The 26,605-nt window shown below is 54.1% G+C and overlaps 1 protein-coding gene across 1 annotated transcript in view; it reads right to left on the bottom strand.

The window, feature by feature from the left end:
• The window catches only part of inppl1a (inositol polyphosphate phosphatase-like 1a), a 270,287-nt gene that overhangs the window by 70,733 nt on the left and 172,949 nt on the right, over positions 1-26,605 (bottom strand). Inside the window, exons 17-20 of the mRNA XM_072262518.1 lie at positions 25,877-25,965; positions 23,864-23,945; positions 21,360-21,449; positions 17,244-17,357 (exon numbers count right to left, since the gene is read on the bottom strand). Of these exons, the coding sequence (XP_072118619.1) occupies positions 17,244-17,357; positions 21,360-21,449; positions 23,864-23,945; positions 25,877-25,965 (375 nt within the window). The remainder of the gene's footprint in view (positions 1-17,243; positions 17,358-21,359; positions 21,450-23,863; positions 23,946-25,876; positions 25,966-26,605) is intronic.

Raw genomic sequence — 26,605 nt, 5'->3', positions numbered from 1 at the left:
AGTGTAACACTTCACAGTGCGGGGGGGTTCGGTCAGTGTAACACTTCACAGTGCGGGGGGGGGTTCGGTCAGTGTAACACTTCACAGTGCGGGGGGGTTCGGTCAGCGTAACACTTCACAGTGTAGGGGGTTCGGTCAGTGTAACACTTCACAGTGCGGGGGGGGTTCGGTCAGTGTAACACTTCACAGTGCGGGGGGGGTTCGGTCAGTGTAACACTTCACAGTGCGGGGAGGTTCGGTCAGTGTAACACTTCACAGTGCGGGTGGGGGTTCGGTCAGTGTAACACTTCACAGTGCGGGTGGGTTCGGTCAATGTAACACTTCACAGTGCGGGGGGGTTCGGTCAGTGTAACACTTCACAGTGCGGGGGGGTTCGGTCAGTGTAACACTTCACAGTGCGGGGGGGTTCGGTCAGTGTAACACTTCACAGCGCGGGGGGGTTCGGTCAGTGTAACACTTAGTGCGGGGGGGGTTCAGTCAGTGTAACACTTCACAGTGCGGGGGGGGGGTTCGGTCAGTGTAACACTTCACAGTGCGGGGGGGTTCGGTCAGTGTAACACTTCACAGTGCGGGGGGGGGTTCGGTCAGTGTAACACTTCACAGTGCGAGAGGGTTCGGTCAGCGTAACACTTCACAGTGCGGGGGGGGGGTTCGGTCAGCGTAACACTTCACAGTGCGGGGGGGTTCGGTCAGCGTAACACTTCACAGTGCGGGGGGGGTTCGGTCAGCGTAACACTTCACAGTGCGGGGGGGGTTCGGTCAGCGTAACACTTCACAGTGCGGGGGGGTTCGGTCAGCGTAACACTTCACAGTGCGGGGGGGTTCGGTCAGCGTAACACTTCACAGTGCGGGGGGGTTCGGTCAGCGTAACACTTCACAGTGCGGGGGGGGTTCGGTCAGCGTAACACTTCACAGTGCGGGGGGGGTTCGGTCAGCGTAACACTTCACAGTGCGGGGGGGGTTCGGTCAGCGTAACACTTCACAGTGCGGGGGTGTTCGGTCAGCGTAACACTTCACAGTGCGGGGGGGGTTCGGTCAGCGTAACACTTCACAGTGCGGGGGGGGTTCGGTCAGCGTAACACTTCACAGTGCGGGGGGGGGTTCGGTCAGCGTAACACTTCACAGTGCGGGGGGGGTTCGGTCAGTGTAACACTTCACAGTGCGGGGGGGGGTTCGGTCAGTGTAACACTTAGTGCGGGGGGGTTCGGTCAGTGTAACACTTCACAGTGCGGGGACGGGGTTCGGTCAGTGTAACACTTCACAGTGCGGGGGGGTTCGGTCAGTGTAACACTTCACAGTGCGGGGGGGGGGTTCGGTCAGTGTAACACTTCAGAGTGCGGGGGGGGTTCGGTCAGTGTAACACTTCACAGTGCGGGGGGGTTCGGTCAGTGTAACACTTCACAGTGCGGGGGGGTTCGGTCAGTGTAACACTTAGTGCGGGGGGGTTCGGTCAGTGTAACACTTCACAGTGCGGGGGGGGGTTCGGTCAGTGTAACACTTCACAGTGCGGGGGGGTTCGGTCAGTGTAACACTTCACAGTGCGGGGGGGTTCGGTCAGTGTAACACTTAGTGCGGGGGGGTTCGGTCAGTGTAACACTTCACAGTGTGGGGGGGGGTTCGGTCAGTGTAACACTTCACAGTGCGGGAGGGTTCGGTCAGTGTAACACTTCACAGTGCGGGGGGGTTCGGTCAGTGTAACACTTCACAGTGCGGGGGGGTTCAGTCAGTGTAACACTTCACAGCGCGGGGGGGGTTCGTTCAGTGTAACACTTAGTGCGGGGGGGTTCAGTCAGTGTAACACTTCACAGTGCGGGGGGGGTTCGGTCAGTGTAACACTTCACAGTGCGGGGGGGTTCGGTCAGTGTAACACTTCACAGTGCGGGGGGGGGTTCGGTCAGTGTAACACTTCACAGTGCGGGGGGGTTCGGTCAGTGTAACACTTCACAGTGCGGGGGGGGGTTCGGTCAGTGTCACACTTCACAGTGCGGGGGGGGTTCGGTCAGTGTAACACTTCACAGTGCGGGGGGGGGTTCGGTCAGTGTAACACTTCACAGTGCGGGGGGGTTCGGTCAGTGTAACACTTCACAGTGCGGGGGGGTTCGGTCAGTGTAACACTTCACAGTGCGGGGGGGGTTCGGTCAGTGTAACACTTCACAGTGCGGGGGGTTTCGGTCAGTGTAACACTTCACAGTGCGGGGGGGGTTCGGTCAGTGTAACACTTCACAGTGCGGGAGGGTTCGGTCAGTGTAACACTTCACAGTGCGGGGGGGGTTCGGTCAGTGTAACACTTCACAGTGCGGGGGGGTTCAGTCAGTGTAACACTTCACAGTGCGGGGGGGTTCAGTCAGTGTAACACTTCACAGTGCGGGGGGGTTCGGTCAGCGTAACACTTCACAGTGCGGGGGGGGGTTCGGTCAGCGTAACACTTCACAGTGCGGGGGGGTTCGGTCAGCGTAACACTTCACAGTGCGGGGGGGTTCGGTCAGCGTAACACTTCACAGTGCGGGAGGGTTCGGTCAGCGTAACACTTCACAGTGCGGGGGGGGTTCGGTCAGCGTAACACTTCACAGTGCGGGGGGTTCGGTCAGTGTAACACTTCACAGTGCGGGGGAGTTCGGTCAGTGTAACACTTAGTGCGGGGGGGTTCGGTCAGTGTAACACTTCACAGTGCGGGGGGGGGGTTCGGTCAGTGTAACACTTAGTGCGGGGGGGTTCGGTCAGTGTAACACTTCACAGTGCGGGGACGGGGTTCGGTCAGTGTAACACTTCACAGTGCGGGGGGGTTCGGTCAGTGTAACACTTCACAGTGCGGGGGGGTTCGGTCAGTGTAACACTTCACAGTGCGGGGGGGGGGGTTCGGTCAGTGTAACACTTCAGAGTGCGGGGGGGGGTTCGGTCAGTGTAACACTTCACAGTGCGGGGGGGTTCGGTCAGTGTAACACTTCACAGTGCGGGGGGGTTCGGTCAGTGTAACACTTAGTGCGGGGGGGTTCGGTCAGTGTAACACTTCACAGTGCGGGGGGGGGTTCGGTCAGTGTAACACTTCACAGTGCGGGGGGGTTCGGTCAGTGTAACACTTCACAGTGCGGGGGGGGTTCGGTCAGTGTAACACTTCACAGTGCGGGGGGGTTCGGTCAGTGTAACACTTCACAGTGCGGGGGGGGGTTCGGTCAGTGTAACACTTCACAGTGCGGGGGGGTTCGGTCAGTGTAACACTTCACAGTGCGGGGGGATTCGGTCAGTGTAACACTTCACAGTGCGGGGGGTTTCGGTCAGTGTAACACTTCACAGTGCGGGGGGGGTTTCGGTCAGTGTAACACTTCACAGTGCGGGGGGGGTTCGGTCAGTGTAACACTTCACAGTGCGGGGGGGGGTTCGGTCAGTGTAACACTTCACAGTGCGGGGGGGGTTCAGTCAGTGTAACACTTCACAGTGCGGGGGGTTCGGTCAGTGTAACACTTCACAGTGCGGGGGGGTACGGTCAGTGTAACACTTCACAGTGCGGGGGGGTTCGGTCAGTGTAACACTTAGTGCGGGGGGTTCGGTCAGTGTAACACTTCACAGTGCGGGGGGGGGTTCGGTCAGTGTAACACTTCACAGTGCGGGGGGGGGTTCAGTCAGTGTAACACTTCACAGTGCGGGAGGGTTCGGTCAGTGTAACACTTCACAGTGCGGGGGGGGGGTTCGGTCAGTGTAACACTTCACAGTGCGGGGGGGTTCGGTCAGTGTAACACTTCACAGTGCGGGGGGGTTCGGTCAGTGTAACACTTCACAGTGCGGGGGGGGTTCGGTCAGGGTAACACTTCACAGTGCGGGGGGGGGTTCGGTCAGCGTAACACTTCACAGTGCGGGGGGGGTTCGGTCAGCGTAACACTTCACAGTGCGGGGAGGTTCGGTCAGCGTAACACTTCACGGTGCGGGGGTTCGGTCAGCGTAACACTTCACGGTGCGGGGGGGTTCGGTCAGCGTAACACTTCACGGTGCGGGGGGGGTTCGGTCAGTGTAACACTTCACGGTGCGGGGGGGGTTCGGTCAGTGTAACACTTCACAGTGCGGGGGGTTCGGTCAGTGTAACACTTCACAGTGCGGGGGGGTACGGTCAGTGTAACACTTCGCAGTGCGGGGGGGTTCGGTCAGTGTAACACTTAGTGCGGGGGGTTCGGTCAGTGTAACACTTCACAGTGCGGGGGGGTTCGGTCAGTGTAACACTTCACAGTGCGGGGGGGGGTTCAGTCAGTGTAACACTTCACAGTGCGGGAGGGTTCGGTCAGTGTAACACTTCACAGTGCGGGGGGGGGTTCGGTCAGTGTAACACTTCACAGTGCGGGGGGGTTCGGTCAGTGTAACACTTCACAGTGCGGGGGGGTTCGGTCAGTGTAACACTTCACAGTGCGGGGGGGGGTTCGGTCAGGGTAACACTTCACAGTGCGGGGGGGGGTTCGGTCAGCGTAACACTTCACAGTGCGGGGGGGTTCGGTCAGCGTAACACTTCACAGTGCGGGGGAGGTTCGGTCAGCGTAACACTTCACGGTGCGGGGGGTTCGGTCAGCGTAACACTTCACGGTGCGGGGGGGTTCGGTCAGCGTAACACTTCACGGTGCGGGGGGGGTTCGGTCAGTGTAACACTTCACGGTGCGGGGGGGGTTCGGTCAGTGTAACACTTCACGGTGCGGGGGGGTTCGGTCAGTGTAACACTTCACGGTGCGGGGAGGTTCGGTCAGTGTAACACTTCACAGTGCGGGGGGGTTCGGTCAGTGTAACACTTCACAGTGCGGGGGGGGGGTTCGGTCAGTGTAACACTTCACAGTGCGGGTGGGTTCGGTCAGTGTAACACTTCACAGTGCGGGTGGGGGTTCGGTCAGTGTAACACTTCACAGTGCGGGTGGGTTCGGTCAATGTAACACTTCACAGTGCGGGGGGGTTCGGTCAGTGTAACACTTCACAGTGCGGGGGGGTTCGGTCAGTGTAACACTTCACAGCGCAGGGGGGGTTCGGTCAGTGCAACACATAGTGCGGGGGGGTTCAGTCAGTGTAACACTTCACAGTGCGGGGGGGGTTCGGTCAGTGTAACACTTCACAGTGCGGGGGGGTTCGGTCAGTGTAACACTTCACAGAGCGGGGGGGGGTTCGGTCAGTGTAACACTTCACAGTGCGAGAGGGTTCGGTCAGTGTAACACTTCACAGTGCGGGGGGGGGTTCGGTCAGTGTAACACTTCACAGTGCGGGGGGGTTCAGTCAGTGTAACACTTCACAGTGCGGGGGGGTTCGGTCAGTGTAACACTTCACAGTGCGGGGGGGGGTTCGGTCAGTGTAACACTTCACAGTGCGGGGGGGTTCGGTCAGCGTAACACTTCACAGTGTAGGGGGTTCGGTCAGTGTAACACTTCACAGTGCGGGGGGGGTTCGGTCAGTGTAACACTTCACAGTGCGGGGGGGTTCGGTCAGTGTAACACTTCACAGTGCGGGGAGGTTCGGTCAGTGTAACACTTCACAGTGCGGGTGGGGGTTCGGTCAGTGTAACACTTCACAGTGCGGGTGGGTTCGGTCAATGTAACACTTCACAGTGCGGGGGGGGTTCGGTCAGTGTAACACTTCACAGTGCGGGGGGGTTCGGTCAGTGTAACACTTCACAGTGCGGGGGGGTTCGGTCAGTGTAACACTTCACAGTGCGGGGGGGTTCGGTCAGTGTAACACTTAGTGCGGGGGGGTTCGGTCAGTGTAACACTTCACAGTGCGGGGGGGGGTTCGGTCAGTGTAACACTTCACAGTGCGGGGGGGTTCGGTCAGTGTAACACTTCACAGTGCGGGGGGGGTTCGGTCAGTGTAACACTTCACAGTGCGGGGGGGTTCGGTCAGTGTAACACTTCACAGTGCGGGGGGGGGGTTCGGTCAGCGTAACACTTCACAGTGCGGGGGGGTTCGGTCAGCGTAACACTTCACAGTGCGGGGGGGTTCGGTCAGCGTAACACTTCACAGTGCGGGGGGGGGTTCGGTCAGCGTAACACTTCACAGTGCAGGGGGGGTTCGGTCAGCGTAACACTTCACAGTGCGGGGGGGGTTCGGTCAGCGTAACACTTCACAGTGCGGGGGGGGTTCGGTCAGCGTAACACTTCACAGTGCGGGGGTGTTCGGTCAGCGTAACACTTCACAGTGCGGGGGTGTTCGGTCAGCGTAACACTTCACAGTGCGGGGGGGGTTCGGTCAGCGTAACACTTCACAGTGCGGGGGGGGGTTCGGTCAGCGTAACACTTCACAGTGCGGGGGGGGGTTCGGTCAGCGTAACACTTCACAGTGCGGGGGGGGGGTTCGGTCAGCGTAACACTTCACAGTGCGGGGGGGGGGTTCGGTCAGTGTAACACTTCACAGTGCGGGGGGGTTCGGTCAGTGTAACACTTCACAGTGCGGGGGGGTTCGGTCAGTGTAACACTTCACAGTGCGGGGGGGTTCGGTCAGTGTAACACTTCACAGTGCGGGGGGGGTTCGGTCAGTGTAACACTTCACAGTGCGGGGGGGGTTCGGTCAGTGTAACACTTCACAGTGCGGGGGGGGGTTCGGTCAGTGTAACACTTCACAGTGCGGGGGGGTTCGGTCAGTGTAACACTTCACAGTGCGGGGGGTTTCGGTCAGTGTAACACTTCACAGTGCGGGGGGGGTTTCGGTCAGTGTAACACTTCACAGTGCGGGGGGTTTCGGTCAGTGTAACACTTCACAGTGCGGGGGGGGTTTCGGTCAGTGTAACACTTCACAGTGCGGGGGGGTTCGGTCAGTGTAACACTTCACAGTGCGGGGGGTTTCGGTCAGTGTAACACTTCACAGTGCGGGGGGGGTTTCGGTCAGTGTAACACTTCACAGTGCGGGGGGTTTCGGTCAGTGTAACACTTCACAGTGCGGGGGGGGTTTCGGTCAGTGTAACACTTCACAGTGCGGGGGGGTTCGGTCAGCGTAACACTTCACAGTGCGGGGGGGGTTCGGTCAGTGTAACACTTCACAGTGCGGGGGGGTTCGGTCAGTGTAACACTTCACAGTGCGGGGGGTTCGGTCAGTGTAACACTTCACAGTGCGGGGGGGTACGGTCAGTGTAACACTTCACAGTGCGGGGGGGTTCGGTCAGTGTAACACTTAGTGCGGGGGGTTCGGTCAGTGTAACACTTCACAGTGCGGGGGGGTTCGGTCAGTGTAACACTTCACAGTGCGGGGGGGGGTTCGGTCAGTGTAACACTTCACAGTGCGGGAGGGTTCGGTCAGTGTAACACTTCACAGTGCGGGGGGGGGTTCGGTCAGTGTAACACTTCACAGTGCGGGGGGGTTCGGTCAGTGTAACACTTCACAGTGCGGGGGGGTTCGGTCAGTGTAACACTTCACAGTGCGGGGGGGTTCGGTCAGTGTAACACTTCACAGTGCGGGGGGGTTCGGTCAGTGTAACACTTCACAGTGCGGGGGGGGTTCGGTCAGTGTAACACTTCACAGTGCGGGGGGGTTCGGTCAGTGTAACACTTCACAGTGCGGGAGGGTTCGGTCAGTGTAACACTTCACAGTGCGGGGGGGGTTCGGTCAGTGTAACACTTCACAGTGCGGGGGGGGGGTTCGGTCAGTGTTATACTTCACAGTGCGGGGGGGTTCGGTCAGTGTAACACTTCACAGTGCGGGGGGGTTCGGTCAGTGTAACACTTCACAGTGCGGGGGGGGGGTTCGGTCAGTGTAACACTTCACAGTGCGGGGGGGGGTTCGGTCAGTGTAACACTTCACAGTGCGGGGGGGTTCGGTCAGTGTAACACTTCACAGTGCGGGGGGGGTTCGGTCAGTGTAACACTTCACAGTGCGGGGTGGTTCGGTCAGTGTAACACTTCACAGTGCGGGGGGTTCGGTCAGTGTAACACTTCACAGTGCGGGGGGGTTCGGTCAGTGTAACACTTAGTGCGGGGGGGTTCGGTCAGTGTAACACTTCACAGTGTGGGGGGGGGTTCGGTCAGTGTAACACTTCACAGTGCGGGAGGGTTCGGTCAGTGTAACACTTCACAGTGCGGGGGGGTTCGGTCAGTGTAACACTTCACAGTGCGGGGGGGTTCAGTCAGTGTAACACTTCACAGCGCGGGGGGGGTTCGTTCAGTGTAACACTTAGTGCGGGGGGGTTCAGTCAGTGTAACACTTCACAGTGCGGGGGGGGTTCGGTCAGTGTAACACTTCACAGTGCGGGGGGGTTCGGTCAGTGTAACACTTCACAGTGCGGGGGGGGGTTCGGTCAGTGTAACACTTCACAGTGCGGGGGGGTTCGGTCAGTGTAACACTTCACAGTGCGGGGGGGGGTTCGGTCAGTGTCACACTTCACAGTGCGGGGGGGGTTCGGTCAGTGTAACACTTCACAGTGCGGGGGGGGTTCGGTCAGTGTAACACTTCACAGTGCGGGGGGGTTCGGTCAGTGTAACACTTCACAGTGCGGGGGGGTTCGGTCAGTGTAACACTTCACAGTGCGGGGGGGGTTCGGTCAGTGTAACACTTCACAGTGCGGGGGGTTTCGGTCAGTGTAACACTTCACAGTGCGGGGGGGGTTCGGTCAGTGTAACACTTCACAGTGCGGGGGGGTTCGGTCAGTGTAACACTTCACAGTGCGGGGGGGGGTTCGGTCAGTGTAACACTTCACAGTGCGGGGGGGGGTTCAGTCAGTGTAACACTTCACAGTGCGGGAGGGTTCGGTCAGTGTAACACTTCACAGTGCGGGGGGGGTTCGGTCAGCGTAACACTTCACAGTGCGGGGGGGGTTCGGTCAGTGTAACACTTCACAGTGCGGGGGGGGGTTCGGTCAGTGTAACACTTAGTGCGGGGGGGTTCGGTCAGTGTAACACTTCACAGTGCGGGGACGGGGTTCGGTCAGTGTAACACTTCACAGTGCGGGGGGGTTCGGTCAGTGTAACACTTCACAGTGCGGGGGGGGGGTTCGGTCAGTGTAACACTTCAGAGTGCGGGGGGGGTTCGGTCAGTGTAACACTTCACAGTGCGGGGGGGTTCGGTCAGTGTAACACTTCACAGTGCGGGGGGGTTCGGTCAGTGTAACACTTAGTGCGGGGGGGTTCGGTCAGTGTAACACTTCACAGTGCGGGGGGGGGTTCGGTCAGTGTAACACTTCACAGTGTGGGGGGGTTCGGTCAGTGTAACACTTCACAGTGCGGGGGGGTTCGGTCAGTGTAACACTTAGTGCGGGGGGGTTCGGTCAGTGTAACACTTCACAGTGTGGGGGGGGGTTCGGTCAGTGTAACACTTCACAGTGCGGGAGGGTTCGGTCAGTGTAACACTTCACAGTGCGGGGGGGTTCGGTCAGTGTAACACTTCACAGTGCGGGGGGGTTCAGTCAGTGTAACACTTCACAGCGCGGGGGGGGTTCGTTCAGTGTAACACTTAGTGCGGGGGGGTTCAGTCAGTGTAACACTTCACAGTGCGGGGGGGGTTCGGTCAGTGTAACACTTCACAGTGCGGGGGGGTTCGGTCAGTGTAACACTTCACAGTGCGGGGGGGGGTTCGGTCAGTGTAACACTTCACAGTGCGGGGGGGTTCGGTCAGTGTAACACTTCACAGTGCGGGGGGGGGTTCGGTCAGTGTCACACTTCACAGTGCGGGGGGGGTTCGGTCAGTGTAACACTTCACAGTGCGGGGGGGGGTTCGGTCAGTGTAACACTTCACAGTGCGGGGGGGTTCGGTCAGTGTAACACTTCACAGTGCGGGGGGGTTCGGTCAGTGTAACACTTCACAGTGCGGGGGGGGTTCGGTCAGTGTAACACTTCACAGTGCGGGGGGTTTCGGTCAGTGTAACACTTCACAGTGCGGGGGGGGTTCGGTCAGTGTAACACTTCACAGTGCGGGAGGGTTCGGTCAGTGTAACACTTCACAGTGCGGGGGGGGTTCGGTCAGTGTAACACTTCACAGTGCGGGGGGGTTCAGTCAGTGTAACACTTCACAGTGCGGGGGGGTTCAGTCAGTGTAACACTTCACAGTGCGGGGGGGTTCGGTCAGCGTAACACTTCACAGTGCGGGGGGGGGTTCGGTCAGCGTAACACTTCACAGTGCGGGGGGGTTCGGTCAGCGTAACACTTCACAGTGCGGGGGGGTTCGGTCAGCGTAACACTTCACAGTGCGGGAGGGTTCGGTCAGCGTAACACTTCACAGTGCGGGGGGGGTTCGGTCAGCGTAACACTTCACAGTGCGGGGGGTTCGGTCAGTGTAACACTTCACAGTGCGGGGGAGTTCGGTCAGTGTAACACTTAGTGCGGGGGGGTTCGGTCAGTGTAACACTTCACAGTGCGGGGGGGGGTTCGGTCAGTGTAACACTTAGTGCGGGGGGGTTCGGTCAGTGTAACACTTCACAGTGCGGGGACGGGGTTCGGTCAGTGTAACACTTCACAGTGCGGGGGGGTTCGGTCAGTGTAACACTTCACAGTGCGGGGGGGTTCGGTCAGTGTAACACTTCACAGTGCGGGGGGGGGGGTTCGGTCAGTGTAACACTTCAGAGTGCGGGGGGGGGTTCGGTCAGTGTAACACTTCACAGTGCGGGGGGGTTCGGTCAGTGTAACACTTCACAGTGCGGGGGGGTTCGGTCAGTGTAACACTTAGTGCGGGGGGGTTCGGTCAGTGTAACACTTCACAGTGCGGGGGGGGGTTCGGTCAGTGTAACACTTCACAGTGCGGGGGGTTCGGTCAGTGTAACACTTCACAGTGCGGGGGGGGTTCGGTCAGTGTAACACTTCACAGTGCGGGGGGGTTCGGTCAGTGTAACACTTCACAGTGCGGGGGGGGGTTCGGTCAGTGTAACACTTCACAGTGCGGGGGGGTTCGGTCAGTGTAACACTTCACAGTGCGGGGGGATTCGGTCAGTGTAACACTTCACAGTGCGGGGGGTTTCGGTCAGTGTAACACTTCACAGTGCGGGGGGGGTTTCGGTCAGTGTAACACTTCACAGTGCGGGGGGGTTCGGTCAGTGTAACACTTCACAGTGCGGGGGGGGGTTCGGTCAGTGTAACACTTCACAGTGCGGGGGGGTTCAGTCAGTGTAACACTTCACAGTGCGGGGGGTTCGGTCAGTGTAACACTTCACAGTGCGGGGGGGTACGGTCAGTGTAACACTTCACAGTGCGGGGGGGTTCGGTCAGTGTAACACTTAGTGCGGGGGGTTCGGTCAGTGTAACACTTCACAGTGCGGGGGGGTTCGGTCAGTGTAACACTTCACAGTGCGGGGGGGGGTTCAGTCAGTGTAACACTTCACAGTGCGGGAGGGTTCGGTCAGTGTAACACTTCACAGTGCGGGGGGGGGTTCGGTCAGTGTAACACTTCACAGTGCGGGGGGGTTCGGTCAGTGTAACACTTCACAGTGCGGGGGGGTTCGGTCAGTGTAACACTTCACAGTGCGGGGGGGGTTCGGTCAGGGTAACACTTCACAGTGCGGGGGGGGGTTCGGTCAGCGTAACACTTCACAGTGCGGGGGGGTTCGGTCAGCGTAACACTTCACAGTGCGGGGAGGTTCGGTCAGCGTAACACTTCACGGTGCGGGGGGTTCGGTCAGCGTAACACTTCACGGTGCGGGGGGGTTCGGTCAGCGTAACACTTCACGGTGCGGGGGGGGTTCGGTCAGTGTAACACTTCACGGTGCGGGGGGGGTTCGGTCAGTGTAACACTTCACAGTGCGGGGGGTTCGGTCAGTGTAACACTTCACAGTGCGGGGGGGTACGGTCAGTGTAACACTTCGCAGTGCGGGGGGGTTCGGTCAGTGTAACACTTAGTGCGGGGGGTTCGGTCAGTGTAACACTTCACAGTGCGGGGGGGTTCGGTCAGTGTAACACTTCACAGTGCGGGGGGGGGTTCAGTCAGTGTAACACTTCACAGTGCGGGAGGGTTCGGTCAGTGTAACACTTCACAGTGCGGGGGGGGGTTCGGTCAGTGTAACACTTCACAGTGCGGGGGGGTTCGGTCAGTGTAACACTTCACAGTGCGGGGGGGTTCGGTCAGTGTAACACTTCACAGTGCGGGGGGGTTCGGTCAGGGTAACACTTCACAGTGCGGGGGGGTTCGGTCAGCGTAACACTTCACAGTGCGGGGGGGTTCGGTCAGCGTAACACTTCACAGTGCGGGGAGGTTCGGTCAGCGTAACACTTCACGGTGCGGGGGGTTCGGTCAGCGTAACACTTCACGGTGCGGGGGGGTTCGGTCAGCGTAACACTTCACGGTGCGGGGGGGGTTCGGTCAGTGTAACACTTCACGGTGCGGGGGGGGTTCGGTCAGTGTAACACTTCACGGTGCGGGGGGGTTCGGTCAGTGTAACACTTCACGGTGCGGGGAGGTTCGGTCAGTGTAACACTTCACAGTGCGGGGGGGTTCGGTCAGTGTAACACTTCACAGTGCGGGTGGGTTCGGTCAATGTAACACTTCACAGTGCGGGGGGGTTCGGTCAGTGTAACACTTCACAGTGCGGGGGGGTTCGGTCAGTGTAACACTTCACAGCGCAGGGGGGGTTCGGTCAGTGCAACACATAGTGCGGGGGGGTTCAGTCAGTGTAACACTTCACAGTGCGGGGGGGGTTCGGTCAGTGTAACACTTCACAGTGCGGGGGGGGTTCGGTCAGTGTAACACTTCACAGTGCGGGGGGGTTCGGTCAGTGTAACACTTCACAGTGCGAGAGGGTTCGGTCAGTGTAACACTTCACAGTGCGGGGGGGGGTTCGGTCAGTGTAACACTTCACAGTGCGGGGGGGTTCAGTCAGTGTAACACTTCACAGTGCGGGGGGGTTCGGTCAGTGTAACACTTCACAGTGCGGGGGGGGGTTCGGTCAGTGTAACACTTCACAGTGCGGGGGGGTTCGGTCAGCGTAACACTTCACAGTGTAGGGGGTTCGGTCAGTGTAACACTTCACAGTGCGGGGGGGGTTCGGTCAGTGTAACACTTCACAGTGCGGGGGGGTTCGGTCAGTGTAACACTTCACAGTGCGGGGAGGTTCGGTCAGTGTAACACTTCACAGTGCGGGTGGGGGTTCGGTCAGTGTAACACTTCACAGTGCGGGTGGGTTCGGTCAATGTAACACTTCACAGTGCGGGGGGGTTCGGTCAGTGTAACACTTCACAGTGCGGGGGGGTTCGGTCAGTGTAACACTTCACAGTGCGGGGGGGTTCGGTCAGTGTAACACTTCACAGTGCGGGGGGGTTCGGTCAGTGTAACACTTAGTGCGGGGGGGTTCGGTCAGTGTAACACTTCACAGTGCGGGGGGGGGTTCGGTCAGTGTAACACTTCACAGTGCGGGGGGGTTCGGTCAGTGTAACACTTCACAGTGCGGGGGGGGTTCGGTCAGTGTAACACTTCACAGTGCGGGGGGGTTCGGTCAGTGTAACACTTCACAGTGCGGGGGGGGGTTCGGTCAGCGTAACACTTCACAGTGCGGGGGGGTTCGGTCAGCGTAACACTTCACAGTGCGGGGGGGTTCGGTCAGCGTAACACTTCACAGTGCGGGGGGGGTTCGGTCAGCGTAACACTTCACAGTGCAGGGGGGGTTCGGTCAGCGTAACACTTCACAGTGCGGGGGGGGTTCGGTCAGCGTAACACTTCACAGTGCGGGGGGGGTTCGGTCAGCGTAACACTTCACAGTGCGGGGGTGTTCGGTCAGCGTAACACTTCACAGTGCGGGGGTGTTCGGTCAGCGTAACACTTCACAGTGCGGGGGGGGTTCGGTCAGCGTAACACTTCACAGTGCGGGGGGGGGTTCGGTCAGCGTAACACTTCACAGTGCGGGGGGGGGTTCGGTCAGCGTAACACTTCACAGTGCGGGGGGGGGGTTCGGTCAGCGTAACACTTCACAGTGCGGGGGGGGGTTCGGTCAGTGTAACACTTCACAGTGCGGGGGGGTTCGGTCAGTGTAACACTTCACAGTGCGGGGGGGTTCGGTCAGTGTAACACTTCACAGTGCGGGGGGGTTCGGTCAGTGTAACACTTCACAGTGCGGGGGGGGTTCGGTCAGTGTAACACTTCACAGTGCGGGGGGGGTTCGGTCAGTGTAACACTTCACAGTGCGGGGGGGGGTTCGGTCAGTGTAACACTTCACAGTGCGGGGGGGTTCGGTCAGTGTAACACTTCACAGTGCGGGGGGTTTCGGTCAGTGTAACACTTCACAGTGCGGGGGGGGTTTCGGTCAGTGTAACACTTCACAGTGCGGGGGGTTTCGGTCAGTGTAACACTTCACAGTGCGGGGGGGGTTTCGGTCAGTGTAACACTTCACAGTGCGGGGGGGTTCGGTCAGTGTAACACTTCACAGTGCGGGGGGTTTCGGTCAGTGTAACACTTCACAGTGCGGGGGGGTTTCGGTCAGTGTAACACTTCACAGTGCGGGGGGTTTCGGTCAGTGTAACACTTCACAGTGCGGGGGGGGTTTCGGTCAGTGTAACACTTCACAGTGCGGGGGGGTTCGGTCAGCGTAACACTTCACAGTGCGGGGGGGGTTCGGTCAGTGTAACACTTCACAGTGCGGGGGGGTTCGGTCAGTGTAACACTTCACAGTGCGGGGGGTTCGGTCAGTGTAACACTTCACAGTGCGGGGGGGTACGGTCAGTGTAACACTTCACAGTGCGGGGGGGTTCGGTCAGTGTAACACTTAGTGCGGGGGGTTCGGTCAGTGTAACACTTCACAGTGCGGGGGGGTTCGGTCAGTGTAACACTTCACAGTGCGGGGGGGGGTTCGGTCAGTGTAACACTTCACAGTGCGGGAGGGTTCGGTCAGTGTAACACTTCACAGTGCGGGGGGGGGTTCGGTCAGTGTAACACTTCACAGTGCGGGGGGGTTCGGTCAGTGTAACACTTCACAGTGCGGGGGGGTTCGGTCAGTGTAACACTTCACAGTGCGGGGGGGTTCGGTCAGTGTAACACTTCACAGTGCGGGGGGGTTCGGTCAGTGTAACACTTCACAGTGCGGGGGGGGTTCGGTCAGTGTAACACTTCACAGTGCGGGGGGGTTCGGTCAGTGTAACACTTCACAGTGCGGGAGGGTTCGGTCAGTGTAACACTTCACAGTGCGGGGGGGGTTCGGTCAGTGTAACACTTCACAGTGCGGGGGGGGGTTCGGTCAGTGTTATACTTCACAGTGCGGGGGGGTTCGGTCAGTGTAACACTTCACAGTGCGGGGGGGTTCGGTCAGTGTAACACTTCACAGTGCGGGGGGGGGTTCGGTCAGTGTAACACTTCACAGTGCGGGGGGGGGTTCGGTCAGTGTAACACTTCACAGTGCGGGGGGGTTCGGTCAGTGTAACACTTCACAGTGCGGGGGGGGTTCGGTCAGTGTAACACTTCACAGTGCGGGGTGGTTCGGTCAGTGTAACACTTCACAGTGCGGGGGGTTCGGTCAGTGTAACACTTCACAGTGCGGGGGGGTTCGGTCAGTGTAACACTTAGTGCGGGGGGGTTCGGTCAGTGTAACACTTCACAGTGTGGGGGGGGGTTCGGTCAGTGTAACACTTCACAGTGCGGGAGGGTTCGGTCAGTGTAACACTTCACAGTGCGGGGGGGTTCGGTCAGTGTAACACTTCACAGTGCGGGGGGGTTCAGTCAGTGTAACACTTCACAGCGCGGGGGGGGTTCGTTCAGTGTAACACTTAGTGCGGGGGGGTTCAGTCAGTGTAACACTTCACAGTGCGGGGGGGGTTCGGTCAGTGTAACACTTCACAGTGCGGGGGGGTTCGGTCAGTGTAACACTTCACAGTGCGGGGGGGGGTTCGGTCAGTGTAACACTTCACAGTGCGGGGGGGTTCGGTCAGTGTAACACTTCACAGTGCGGGGGGGGGGTTCGGTCAGTGTCACACTTCACAGTGCGGGGGGGGTTCGGTCAGTGTAACACTTCACAGTGCGGGGGGGGTTCGGTCAGTGTAACACTTCACAGTGCGGGGGGGTTCGGTCAGTGTAACACTTCACAGTGCGGGGGGGTTCGGTCAGTGTAACACTTCACAGTGCGGGGGGGGTTCGGTCAGTGTAACACTTCACAGTGCGGGGGGTTTCGGTCAGTGTAACACTTCACAGTGCGGGGGGGGTTCGGTCAGTGTAACACTTCACAGTGCGGGGGGGTTCGGTCAGTGTAACACTTCACAGTGCGGGGGGGGGTTCGGTCAGTGTAACACTTCACAGTGCGGGGGGGGGTTCAGTCAGTGTAACACTTCACAGTGCGGGAGGGTTCGGTCAGTGTAACACTTCACAGTGCGGGGGGGGTTCGGTCAGTGTAACACTTCACAGTGCGGGGGGGTTCAGTCAGTGTAACACTTCACAGTGCGGGGGGGTTCAGTCAGTGTAACACTTCACAGTGCGGGGGGGTTCGGTCAGTGTAACACTTCACAGTGCGGGGGGGGGTTCGGTCAGTGTAACACTTCACAGTGCGGGGGGGTTCGGTCAGTGTAACACTTCACAGTGCGGGGGGGTTCGGTCAGAGTAACACTTCACAGTGCGGGGAGGTTCGGTCAGCGTAACACTTCACAGTGCGGGGGGTTCGGTCAGCGTAACACTTCACAGTGCGGGGGGGTTCGGTCAGTGTAACACTTCACAGTGCGGGGGGGGGTTCGGTCAGTGTAACACTTCACAGTGCGGGGAGGTTCGGTCAGTGTAACACTTCACAGTGCGGGGGGGTTCGGTCAGTGTAACACTTCACAGTGCGGGGGGGTTCGGTCAGCGTAACACTTCACAGTGCAGGGGGTTCGGTCAGTGTAACACTTCACAGCGCGGGGGGGTTCGGTCAGCGTAACACTTCACAGTGCGGGGAGGTTTGGTCAATGTAACACTTCACGGCTCGGGGGTTCAGTTCCTGCCACTGTCAGTAAGGAGTCCGTATGTTCTTCTGTGACCGCGTGGGTTTCCGCTGGATGCTCCGGTATCCCCCACGTTCCCAGGAGGTATGGGTTAGGGCTAGTAAGTTGGCACTGGAAGCGTAGCAACACTTGTGGGCTGCCCCGGCACATCCTCAGACTGTGTTGGTCATTGATGCAAAGGACACAGTTCACTGTGGGCTTTGATGTACTTGTGACAAATAAAGATAATCTAATCTTCGCTGCACTTTTACCAACTCAGTGGCAGCTTTCCTATAGCAGGGTGACCAAAGCCAAGCACAATATTCTCAGAGTGCCCTCATTGATGGGTTATACAACTGCAGATGCCGAATTGCCAGAGTACATCAAGTTTTAGAGGGAGTGCAGATGGGGGTGAGGTGGTGGGTGGGGAAGATGGCTCCCATTGACCAGAATACTCACCCTCCAGGCAGGTGGAATAGAACTCGATGAAGAACTTCGTCCTGCTGGCGGTTTTGACGATGGCTTCAATGTTCTCAAAGTCGATGTAGGCTTGGTCCGATGACTTGGACAGACCTGGATTTAAACAAGAACTAGGGATGAGCGTTAAACAGGAAGGTGATTTAGGACCCGCTTGTCCACCCTCTGCCATCAGATTTATGAAAGGAACAGGAATCCATGAATCGGAGGTTATTTATTCCCCTCTGTCTGACCTGACAACCTCCTCCTTCCTGTCAGTTGCTCAGTATTTTGCTCTCTTCTTGCACGATTTATTTATTGATTATATATTCCTAATGTAATTTATATGGATGATGGGGTGGAGATATGTCTCTACCAAGGGAGGAGTAAGGTGCTCCTTCCCTCCGCTAGCCTGCAGGCCACCCTTGGGCAGGGTGTAGCACCTGCTTAGCAGCATCCCCCCACCCCGATCAGGGTCACGTGAAGCCATGGGGACATGTGGTGGATGGTCGTACGGGCAGCTGGTGCATATCACAAGTCCTGGTTATGCAACCACTGACGCCAGGCAGACAATCTCTGAAAAGCACTGAGAATAGCTGGGGTCACCCATCTTGTAAAGATACTGCCCAGAAGACAATGGGAAACCACTTCTGTAGAAAAATTTGCCAGGAACAATCATGGTCATGATCGCCCACATCATATGACATGGCACAAAACAAAGGAACAATTGTAATTTATAGGACTGTATATTTTATGTTTTGCTCGAAACTGCTCAAGAGGAAGCTACTGGCACAATGCAGGAAGCCCTGAACACCAATAGAGATGGAGAACCTTTATTGCTGCCCTAAACGCCAGTGACATAACGGGTAGTAAGACCTGTACAAACTTCATGATGTGCATCAGCGATAATAAACCTGATTCTGGCGACACTGGTGCCTTGCTCTGGGAATGTTGTCTCTGGAGGACAAGTCACTTCCTACACATCTATAGCAATCTCACAGCTATCAGCCCAACACCTGGAAGAAACTTCCCCCACTTGCCTTTGGCAGCACAGAGGCAAGGTAACTATTAAACCATGGACTCCCCTGGCACACATTATATGTGTGCATATATCCACACACATTATCATACACCTGTGCCGGGTGCTCATTATGTAAGTGAATACATTCGGGACATTGAAGAGACGTTTAGGCAGTAAGAGGACTCTGTGGGAGGGAAGGGTCCGTATGTTCCATGAGCAGACACAGCCCCCTGGCTGTTTATTAACCCTTCTTTATTTACCATTCCGAAGTGCTGAACCCATTGCCCAGACCATCACGATTTGAAAACAGTGCAGGTTTAGTATGAGTTTTAAAGAGATGCTGCATTTAAATTACAATGCAGGCCACAGCAAAGCACCAAATGATCAATGATTGAGTTGACTGGAACCACACAACCTCCTCAACTTCATTCCATTAAAGCAGTGTTTCCTCTGCAGTGCTGTCCCTGACAACACACCAACAATACAGCACCCCCTTTACACTGCCTCTCAAACACTGCAGCAATCCCTCCACACCTCCCCCCAGCAATGCAGTGCTTCAACACTGGACCCTTGCACATTGGAATGCCCCTTCCACACCATTCCCTCCAGCAATGCAGCGCTCCCTCAACACCATTCCCTCCAGCAATGCAGCGCTCCCTCAACACCATTCCCTCCAGGATTGCAGTGTTCCCTCAACATTGCAGCACCCTACCACATTGCTCGCTTGGCCAACAACACCCTCATTACTGATGCACTGACAGAGCAGTGTCCCTTCAACTCACTTCCACTTGAACCTCTCAAAGGGACCTGACTCCAGGACCCTTGGATCCAGAAACTGGAATGTTAGCTTCTGGGACCGAATGGCAAGGGGATGGAGCGAGGTGGGTGTACGTGTCTGGGGTTCACACTGACCCTGAACTGAACTAGAAGCTCTTACCATAGAACCATAGAACCAGAGAAACTACAGCACAGAAACAGGCCCTTTGGCCCTTCTTGGCTGTGCCGAACCATTTTCTGCCTAGTCCCACTGACCTGCACATGGACCATATCCCTCCATACCCCTCCCATCCATGTATCTGTCCAATTTATTCTTAAATGTTAAAAAAGAACCCGCATTTACCACCTCGTCTGGCAGCTCATTCCATACTCCCACCACTCTCTGTGTGAAGAAGCCCCCCCAATGTTCCCTTTAAACTTTTCCCCCCTCACCCTTAACCCATGTCCTCTGGTTTTTTTTCCTCCCCTTGCCTCAGTGGAAAAAGCCTGCTTGCATTCACTCTATCTATACCCATCATAATTTTATATACCTCTGTCAAATCTCTCCTCATTCTTCTACGCTCCAGGGAATAAAGTCCTAACCTATTCAACCTTTCTCTGTAACTGAGTTTCTCAAGTCCCGGCAACATCCTTGTAAACCTTCTCTGCACTCTTTCAACCTTATTTATATCCTTCCTGTAATTTGGTGACCAAAACTGAACACAATACTCCAGATTCGGCCTCACCAATGCCTTATACAACCTCATCATAACATTCCAGCTCTTATACTCAATACTATGATTAATAAAGGCCAATGTACCAAAAGCTCTCTTTACGACCCTATCTACCTGTGACGCCACTTTTAGGGAATTTTGTATCTGTATTCCCAGATCCCTCTGTTCCACTGCACTCCTCAGTGCCTTACCATTAACCCTGTATGTTCTACGTTGGTTTGTCCTTCCAACGTGCAATACCTCACACTTGTCAGTATTAAACTCCATCTGCCATTTTTCAGCCCATTTTTCCAGCTGGTCCAAGTCCCTCTGCAGGCTCTGAAAACCTTCCTCACTGTCTACTACACCTCCAATCTTTGTATCATCAGCAAACTTGCTGATCCAATTTACCACATTTCATCCAGATCATTGATATAGATGACAAATAACAATGGACCCAGCACTGATCCCTGTGGCACACCACTAGTCACAGGCCTCCACTCAGAGAAGCAATTCTCTACCACCACTGTCTGGCTTCTCCCATTGAGCCAATGTCTAATCCAATTTACCACCTCTCCATGTATACCTAGCGACTGAATTTTCCTAACTAACCTCCCATGCAGGACCTTGTCAAAGGCCTTACTGAAGTCCATGTAGACAATATCCACTGCCTTCCCTTCATCCACTTTCCTGGTAACCTCCTCGAAAAACTCCAACAGATTGGTCAAACATGACCTACCACGCACAAAGCCATGTTGACTCTCCCTAATAAGCCCCTGTCTATCCAAATGCTTGTAGATTCTGTCTCTTAGTACTCCCTCCAATAACTTACCTACTACTGACGTTAAACTCACCGGCCTATAATTTGCCGGATTACTTCTCGATCCTTTTTTAAACAACGGAACAACATGAGCCACTCTCCAATCCTCCGGCACCTCACCCGTAGACAGCGACATTTTAAATATTTCCTGCCAGGGCCCCCGCAATTTCAACACTAGTCTCCTTCAAGGTCCGAGGGAACACTGTGTCAGGTCCCGGGGATTTATCCACTTTAATTTTCCTCAAGACAGCAAGCACCTCCTCCTTTTCAATCTGTACAGTTTCCATGATCTCACTACTTGATTCCCTCAATTCCATAGATTTCATGCCAGCTTCCTTAGTAAATACAGATGCAAAAAACCTATTTAAGATCTCCCCCTTTTCCTTTGGTTCCGCACAAAGCCGACCAGTCTGATCTTCAAGAGGACCAATTTTATCCCTTACAATCCTTTTGCTCTTAATATACTTGTAAAAACTCTTTGGATCATCCTTCTTCTGGCCCCTCCTTTCTTTGTGTTGCTAATTCACATGATTTTGATCGGGGCAGCCTGCAGGTAACTAATGGTACCGAGCTCAATATGCCTGGCCTCTTTCAATGACTTTGCAGGTTGCTGTGTTGTTTTATATTCTGTGCTTTTGCTCGGTCTTTTTTGTAATTTGCATGATTTTTTTTCCATATGGGTGGGGTGGTGGTTTGATGTTTTTCTTTGTTTCATGACCGTCCGTGGGAAGAAGAATCTCAGGGTTGTATTCCGCACACAAACTTTGAACTTTGTTCCCACGCTCTCCAGCCAATGTAAACACACCAACCTTTTTTAGATACAAACTGAGATGTTACACCAACTTCGAAGGTACCGAAGACTGGCGAATGGTCACTCGTCACAATATCGTCCGTGCACCCTGTGGGAGGGAGGAGAAATCTGTGAATACCATCTCTCCAGAAGAGGTTGTTCCCAGTGGAACTGATGGGCCATTTCTCATCTCAACTTGTACAGGGATTTGCGTTAGTTTAGTACAGTTGGATTAGACTGTTTAACTGTTATTTCCTTTGTAGCTTAACAATTAATTGTCTGCTTATATTTTATATACATACATGTAGCTGTTCAGTATGCATCCTAGTGGACACAGCTGCAGAGAGTTGTAAAATTAGCCAGCTCTATCACTAAGGACATCCCCCATTGTTACCATTGGGAAGGAGGTACAGGAGCCTGAAGGCACACACATAACAATTCAGGAACACCTTCTTCCCCTCTGCCGTCCAATTTTTGAATGGACATTGAACCCATGAACACTACCTCACTACTTACTTAACTATTTAATATATATATTTACTGCAATTCACTGTTTTCTTTTTTTTTCCCCCTATTATTATGTAATGCATTGTACTGCAGCCACAAAGTTAACAAATTTCACGACATAGGCGGGTGATATTCAGCCTGATTCTGATACGTGCAGTTACTTCGCATGTCCCCTCGTGGTTGCATTCTACAAAGCTCTGCAGCTGCATTATTTGAATAGAAGCTATTTGATTGGTGAACTTTTGCAAATTTGAATGGAATGAATCAGTATAAAAAGAGCTGACCATGAGGCCTCGCCATCTTCATTTTCCTCACCTTTTTCTTTTGCCTTTTGCCTCACCCTATCTTCAATTACTAGACCTCTATCTCTGTCCATTTTCAACTTTCTTTTTCCTATCTATGGTTAATAGGACGATTGCGAAGCAGCTGGCTTTGTGCTTCTTTCTGACTCCCGAAAGAAGCTTGGATTAAAAACATCAGAATCCAACAGCACACAGACTGTGCTGGCAGGGCAAGTAATTCAGGCTCAGCTCCGACATGTAGCCAGAATTGATAAAGTAAACACGTGAGCAAAACTCCACTGAACAGTGAAGTTACAGAGGGAGAGACATGCACAGGAATACATGCGTGGGAGTGAGGGGGCAGGGAACAGTGAGTCAGCTGCACAAACTAAGTTCAGAATCAGGTGAAACATTACTCACACTGTCGTGAAATTTATTGTTTTGCGGCAACAGTACAGTGTAATACATAATAAAAAAAAGTGAAAATAACTATAAACAAATCTCTTTATAAATATATACATACACACTTATATGTATATACACACCCATACATACATATACATAAAAAATAAGTAGTTCAAAAAGACCAAAGAATATTGTAGTAGTATTCATGGATTTGTTGTCTGTTCAGAAATCTGATGGCAGAGGAGAAAAGGCTGTTCCTGAAACGTCCTTGACTTGATCAAGTACTTGACCAAACAGCGGAGGGTCCCAGAATTAAAAGGCCTCTCCAGAGCTACTTCTACTGAAAGGCCTTGACAGACTGGACTTTGAGAGGATGTTTCCAATAGGACAAGGCGGCACAACTTCAGAATAGAAGTATATCCCTTTAGAAGGGAGATGTGGAGGAATTTCTTTAGCCAGAGAATGGTGAACCTGAGGAAATTCATCACAACAGATGCATGTGGAGGCCAGGCCATTGGGTATATGCAAAGTGGCTATATTTCATGAGGAGTTTGAGACAACTTGGTATGTCACTAAAGACTACAAGTTTCTACAGATGTACTGGGGGAGCATTCTAACCGTTCAGTATGGAGGGGCCACTGCACAGGATCAGAAAAAGCTGCAGGAAGTTGTAATCTCAGTCAGCTCATTATGGGTACTAGACTCCCCAGCATTGAGGACACCCTCAAATAGTGATGCCTGAAAAAGCTGGCATCCATCATGAAAAACCTCCATTACCCAGCACACACCCTGCCCTCTTCTTAGGGAGGAGGCACGGGAGGGAGCCTGAAGAAACACTTTCGGAAACAGCTTCTTTCCCTCTGCCATCAGTTTTCTGAATGGACACAAACACTACCTCAGTATGTTTTTCCTCTCTTTTTGCACTACCTATTTATAATTATATATACACTTCTCACTGTAACCTACAATTTATTTTTACCATTATGAACTGCAATGTACTGTTGCCAAACAGCAAATTTCATGACATATGCCAGTGATATCAGACATGATTCTGATTTTTGATCAGTCATGTGTCAAAGGTTATGGGAAGAAGGCAGGAGAATGGGGTTGACAGAGAAATTAAATTGGGAAGGGGGAACGAGAGAGTGTGGGGAAGGGGAACTGAGGGGGCAGGAGACAGGGCAGGAAGAGAACATGTTGGGGGGTAGGAAAGCTGAGGGAGGGTGAAAGCGGGAGACAGGGAGGGGGAGAGCGGACTGTGTTTTGGGAATGTGTGGGGAGGAGGAGGGTGTGCATAAAGGAGGTGGTATAAGGAAGGAATTGTACTCACCATACGAGTTACAAATGATGTGAGTCTCAGGGTATGATTTCCACAAGATCCTGTCACACCATGATGGGACATTTGTGCGCACCTGTGAATGACAGGACACCCCCATTTACAACGCGATGCTCACCACTGCAGTGTAAAACATGACAGGACACCCACATTTACAACGCAACGCTCACCACCGCAGTGTAAGACATCACTCTGGGCATCAGCTGTGTCCTGGTCCAGCAAAGCCCCGCCACATGCAGGCACTTTCACAGTAATTAAAGTGAACTCAACAGCACGTGTCAGTGTGGAGGGGGCCACCACAGCGAGGTACAGAGGCCGCCGGCATGCGCTGGTGTTGGACAGGCTGGGGGAGGGGGGAGGGGAGCAAGAGACTGCATTCTTTGGATTGGGAGACTCAAACTGTGAGGCACATTCTGATGAAAGTGGAGTTTCCAGGAAAAAACCCATGCAAAATGGTATTCGCAAAACAGTAGCTTGACTGCACTATGATTACGACGGGATCAATTCCCACCACTGTCTGTAAGGAGCTTGTATGCCATCCCCATGACCATGTGGGTACTCCAGTTCCCTCCCACATTCCAAAGACGTATGTCTGCGGGTTAGAAAATTGTGGGCATGCTATAAGAGCGTCAGAAACACGGCAACACTTGTGGGCTGCCCCAACACATCCTCGGACTGTGTTGGTCACTGACACAAACAATGCACTTCACTGTCTGTTTTGCTGCTCCAAGATTCAAGACCACTTCATGTCATTTCCAGTACACAAATATAAAGGAGAAAAAAAAATTGTTACTCCAGATCAAATGCAGCACAAAAAAAAACCACAATAAGATTAAAACAATAATAAAAAAAACAGTAAATTTAAAATACAAGATAGCTTATATACACAGATTGATTGTATGTCCATAAAGTGACACTAGTCACAGGAGTGTCTGTACACAAGGTGATTCTGACAGGAAATGATAAAGTAGTGGTGGTTGGTGGTGTGGAGGGGTGGTTCAGCCTTACTCCTTGGGGAAGGTAACTGTTTTTGAGTCTGATGGTCCTGGTGTGGATGCTCTGCAGCCTCCTCCCTGATGGGAGTGGGACAAACAGTCCATGAGCAGGTTTTGATGAGGCTGAGTAGAGGGCCACGGTAGGAAACTTTGTCACATGGTGTGAGCAGAATTATCAGCAGCTTAATGTGAAAAAGACTAAGGAGCTGGTGGTAGACCTGAGGAGAGCTAAGGTACCGGTGACCCCTATTTCCATCCAGGGGGTCAGTGTGGACATGGTGGAGGATACAAATATCTGGGGATACAAATTGACAATAAACTGGACTGGTCAAAGAACACTGAGGCTGTCTACAAGAAGGGTCAAAGCCGTCTCTATTTCCTGAGGAGACTGAGGTCCTTTAACATCTGTCGGACGATGCTGAGGATGTTCTACAAGTCTGTGGTGGCCAGTGTAATCATGTTTGCTGTTGTGTGCTGGGGCAGCAGGCTGAGGGTAGCAGACACCAACAGAATCAACAAACTCATTCGTAAGGCCAGTGATGTTGTGGGGATAGAACTGGACTCTCTGACGGTGGTGTCTGAAAAGAGGATGCTGTCCAAGTTGCATGCCATCTTGGACAATGTCTCCCACCCACTACATAATGTACTGGGTGGGCACAGGAGTACATTCAGCCAGAGACTCATTCCACCGAGATGCAACACAGAGCATCATAGGAAGTCATTCCTGCCTGTGGCCATCAAACTTTATAACTCCTCCCTTGGAGGGTCAGACACCCTGAGCCAATAGGCTGGTCCTGGACTTATTTCCTGGCATAATTTACATATTACTATTTAACTATTTATGGTGTTATTACTATTTATTATTTATGGTGCAACTGTAACGAAAACCAATTTCCCCTGGGATCAATAAAGTATGACTATGACTAATAAAGCTAATCTTTAAAACCTTTACATGTTACAGGTGCCAGTGATGAAAGACAAGATGTTTAGAAATGTCCAAGTCCTCACTCACCCCAGTAGGTTTCTGCTTGTGGCAGACATACACATCCCGGGAACCTCTCTCATACCGATACGTTGGAGGGAAGGTGATCTCCTCTTCCACTGAGAACAGGAAGCATAACAAAACACCTGAATCAAACACTAGAAGCCAGGACTTGCCCACCAGAAACAAACAACACACTTGTGACCGTGTGGCCAAGTTCTACTTTGACTTCATTTGCATGTTTGTGGATGGGCCAGATCTCAAACAATGACAAGACGGATTGCAGGGAGGAGACAGACAGACTCTGGCACGGTGTCAAGCCAACATACCTCTCTCAAAGTTAATGAACTGACAATAAGAAAAAAAATCACAATATATATAAATATATATGATAGCTCAAATACATAGATTAATTGATTTCACTACATCAAGGATCAGCCTTGTTCCCCTTATACAATTGCATGCATTAGGAATTTCCTGTGGTGTGGTCAGGGCGTGGCATACAACAAAAAGATCCAACAATTATAATGGGTAAAGAATTGTATAAAAATAAAGTTAGGGGTTAAAGTATGGATACAGACTATCCTGTGGTGGTTGTCTGTCATACCCAACAATGACAGGAGACCTATGCAGGACAGATTTTAAAGCAGAAAAGCCATTGCACTGGAGCGGTTCTACTCTCTCTCGAGCTCAGACGGCCAGCTCCAGTGGTATGATATGGATAGAGCGTAAAATATGTATAAACACCAGCATGTACTG

This window comes from Mobula birostris, chromosome 7 (assembly GCF_030028105.1).
Source record: "Mobula birostris isolate sMobBir1 chromosome 7, sMobBir1.hap1, whole genome shotgun sequence".
Lineage (NCBI taxonomy): Eukaryota > Metazoa > Chordata > Chondrichthyes > Myliobatiformes > Myliobatidae > Mobula > Mobula birostris.
Note: the sequence above shows the minus strand (reverse complement) of the source record. Positions and strands in the feature narration are given on the sequence as shown.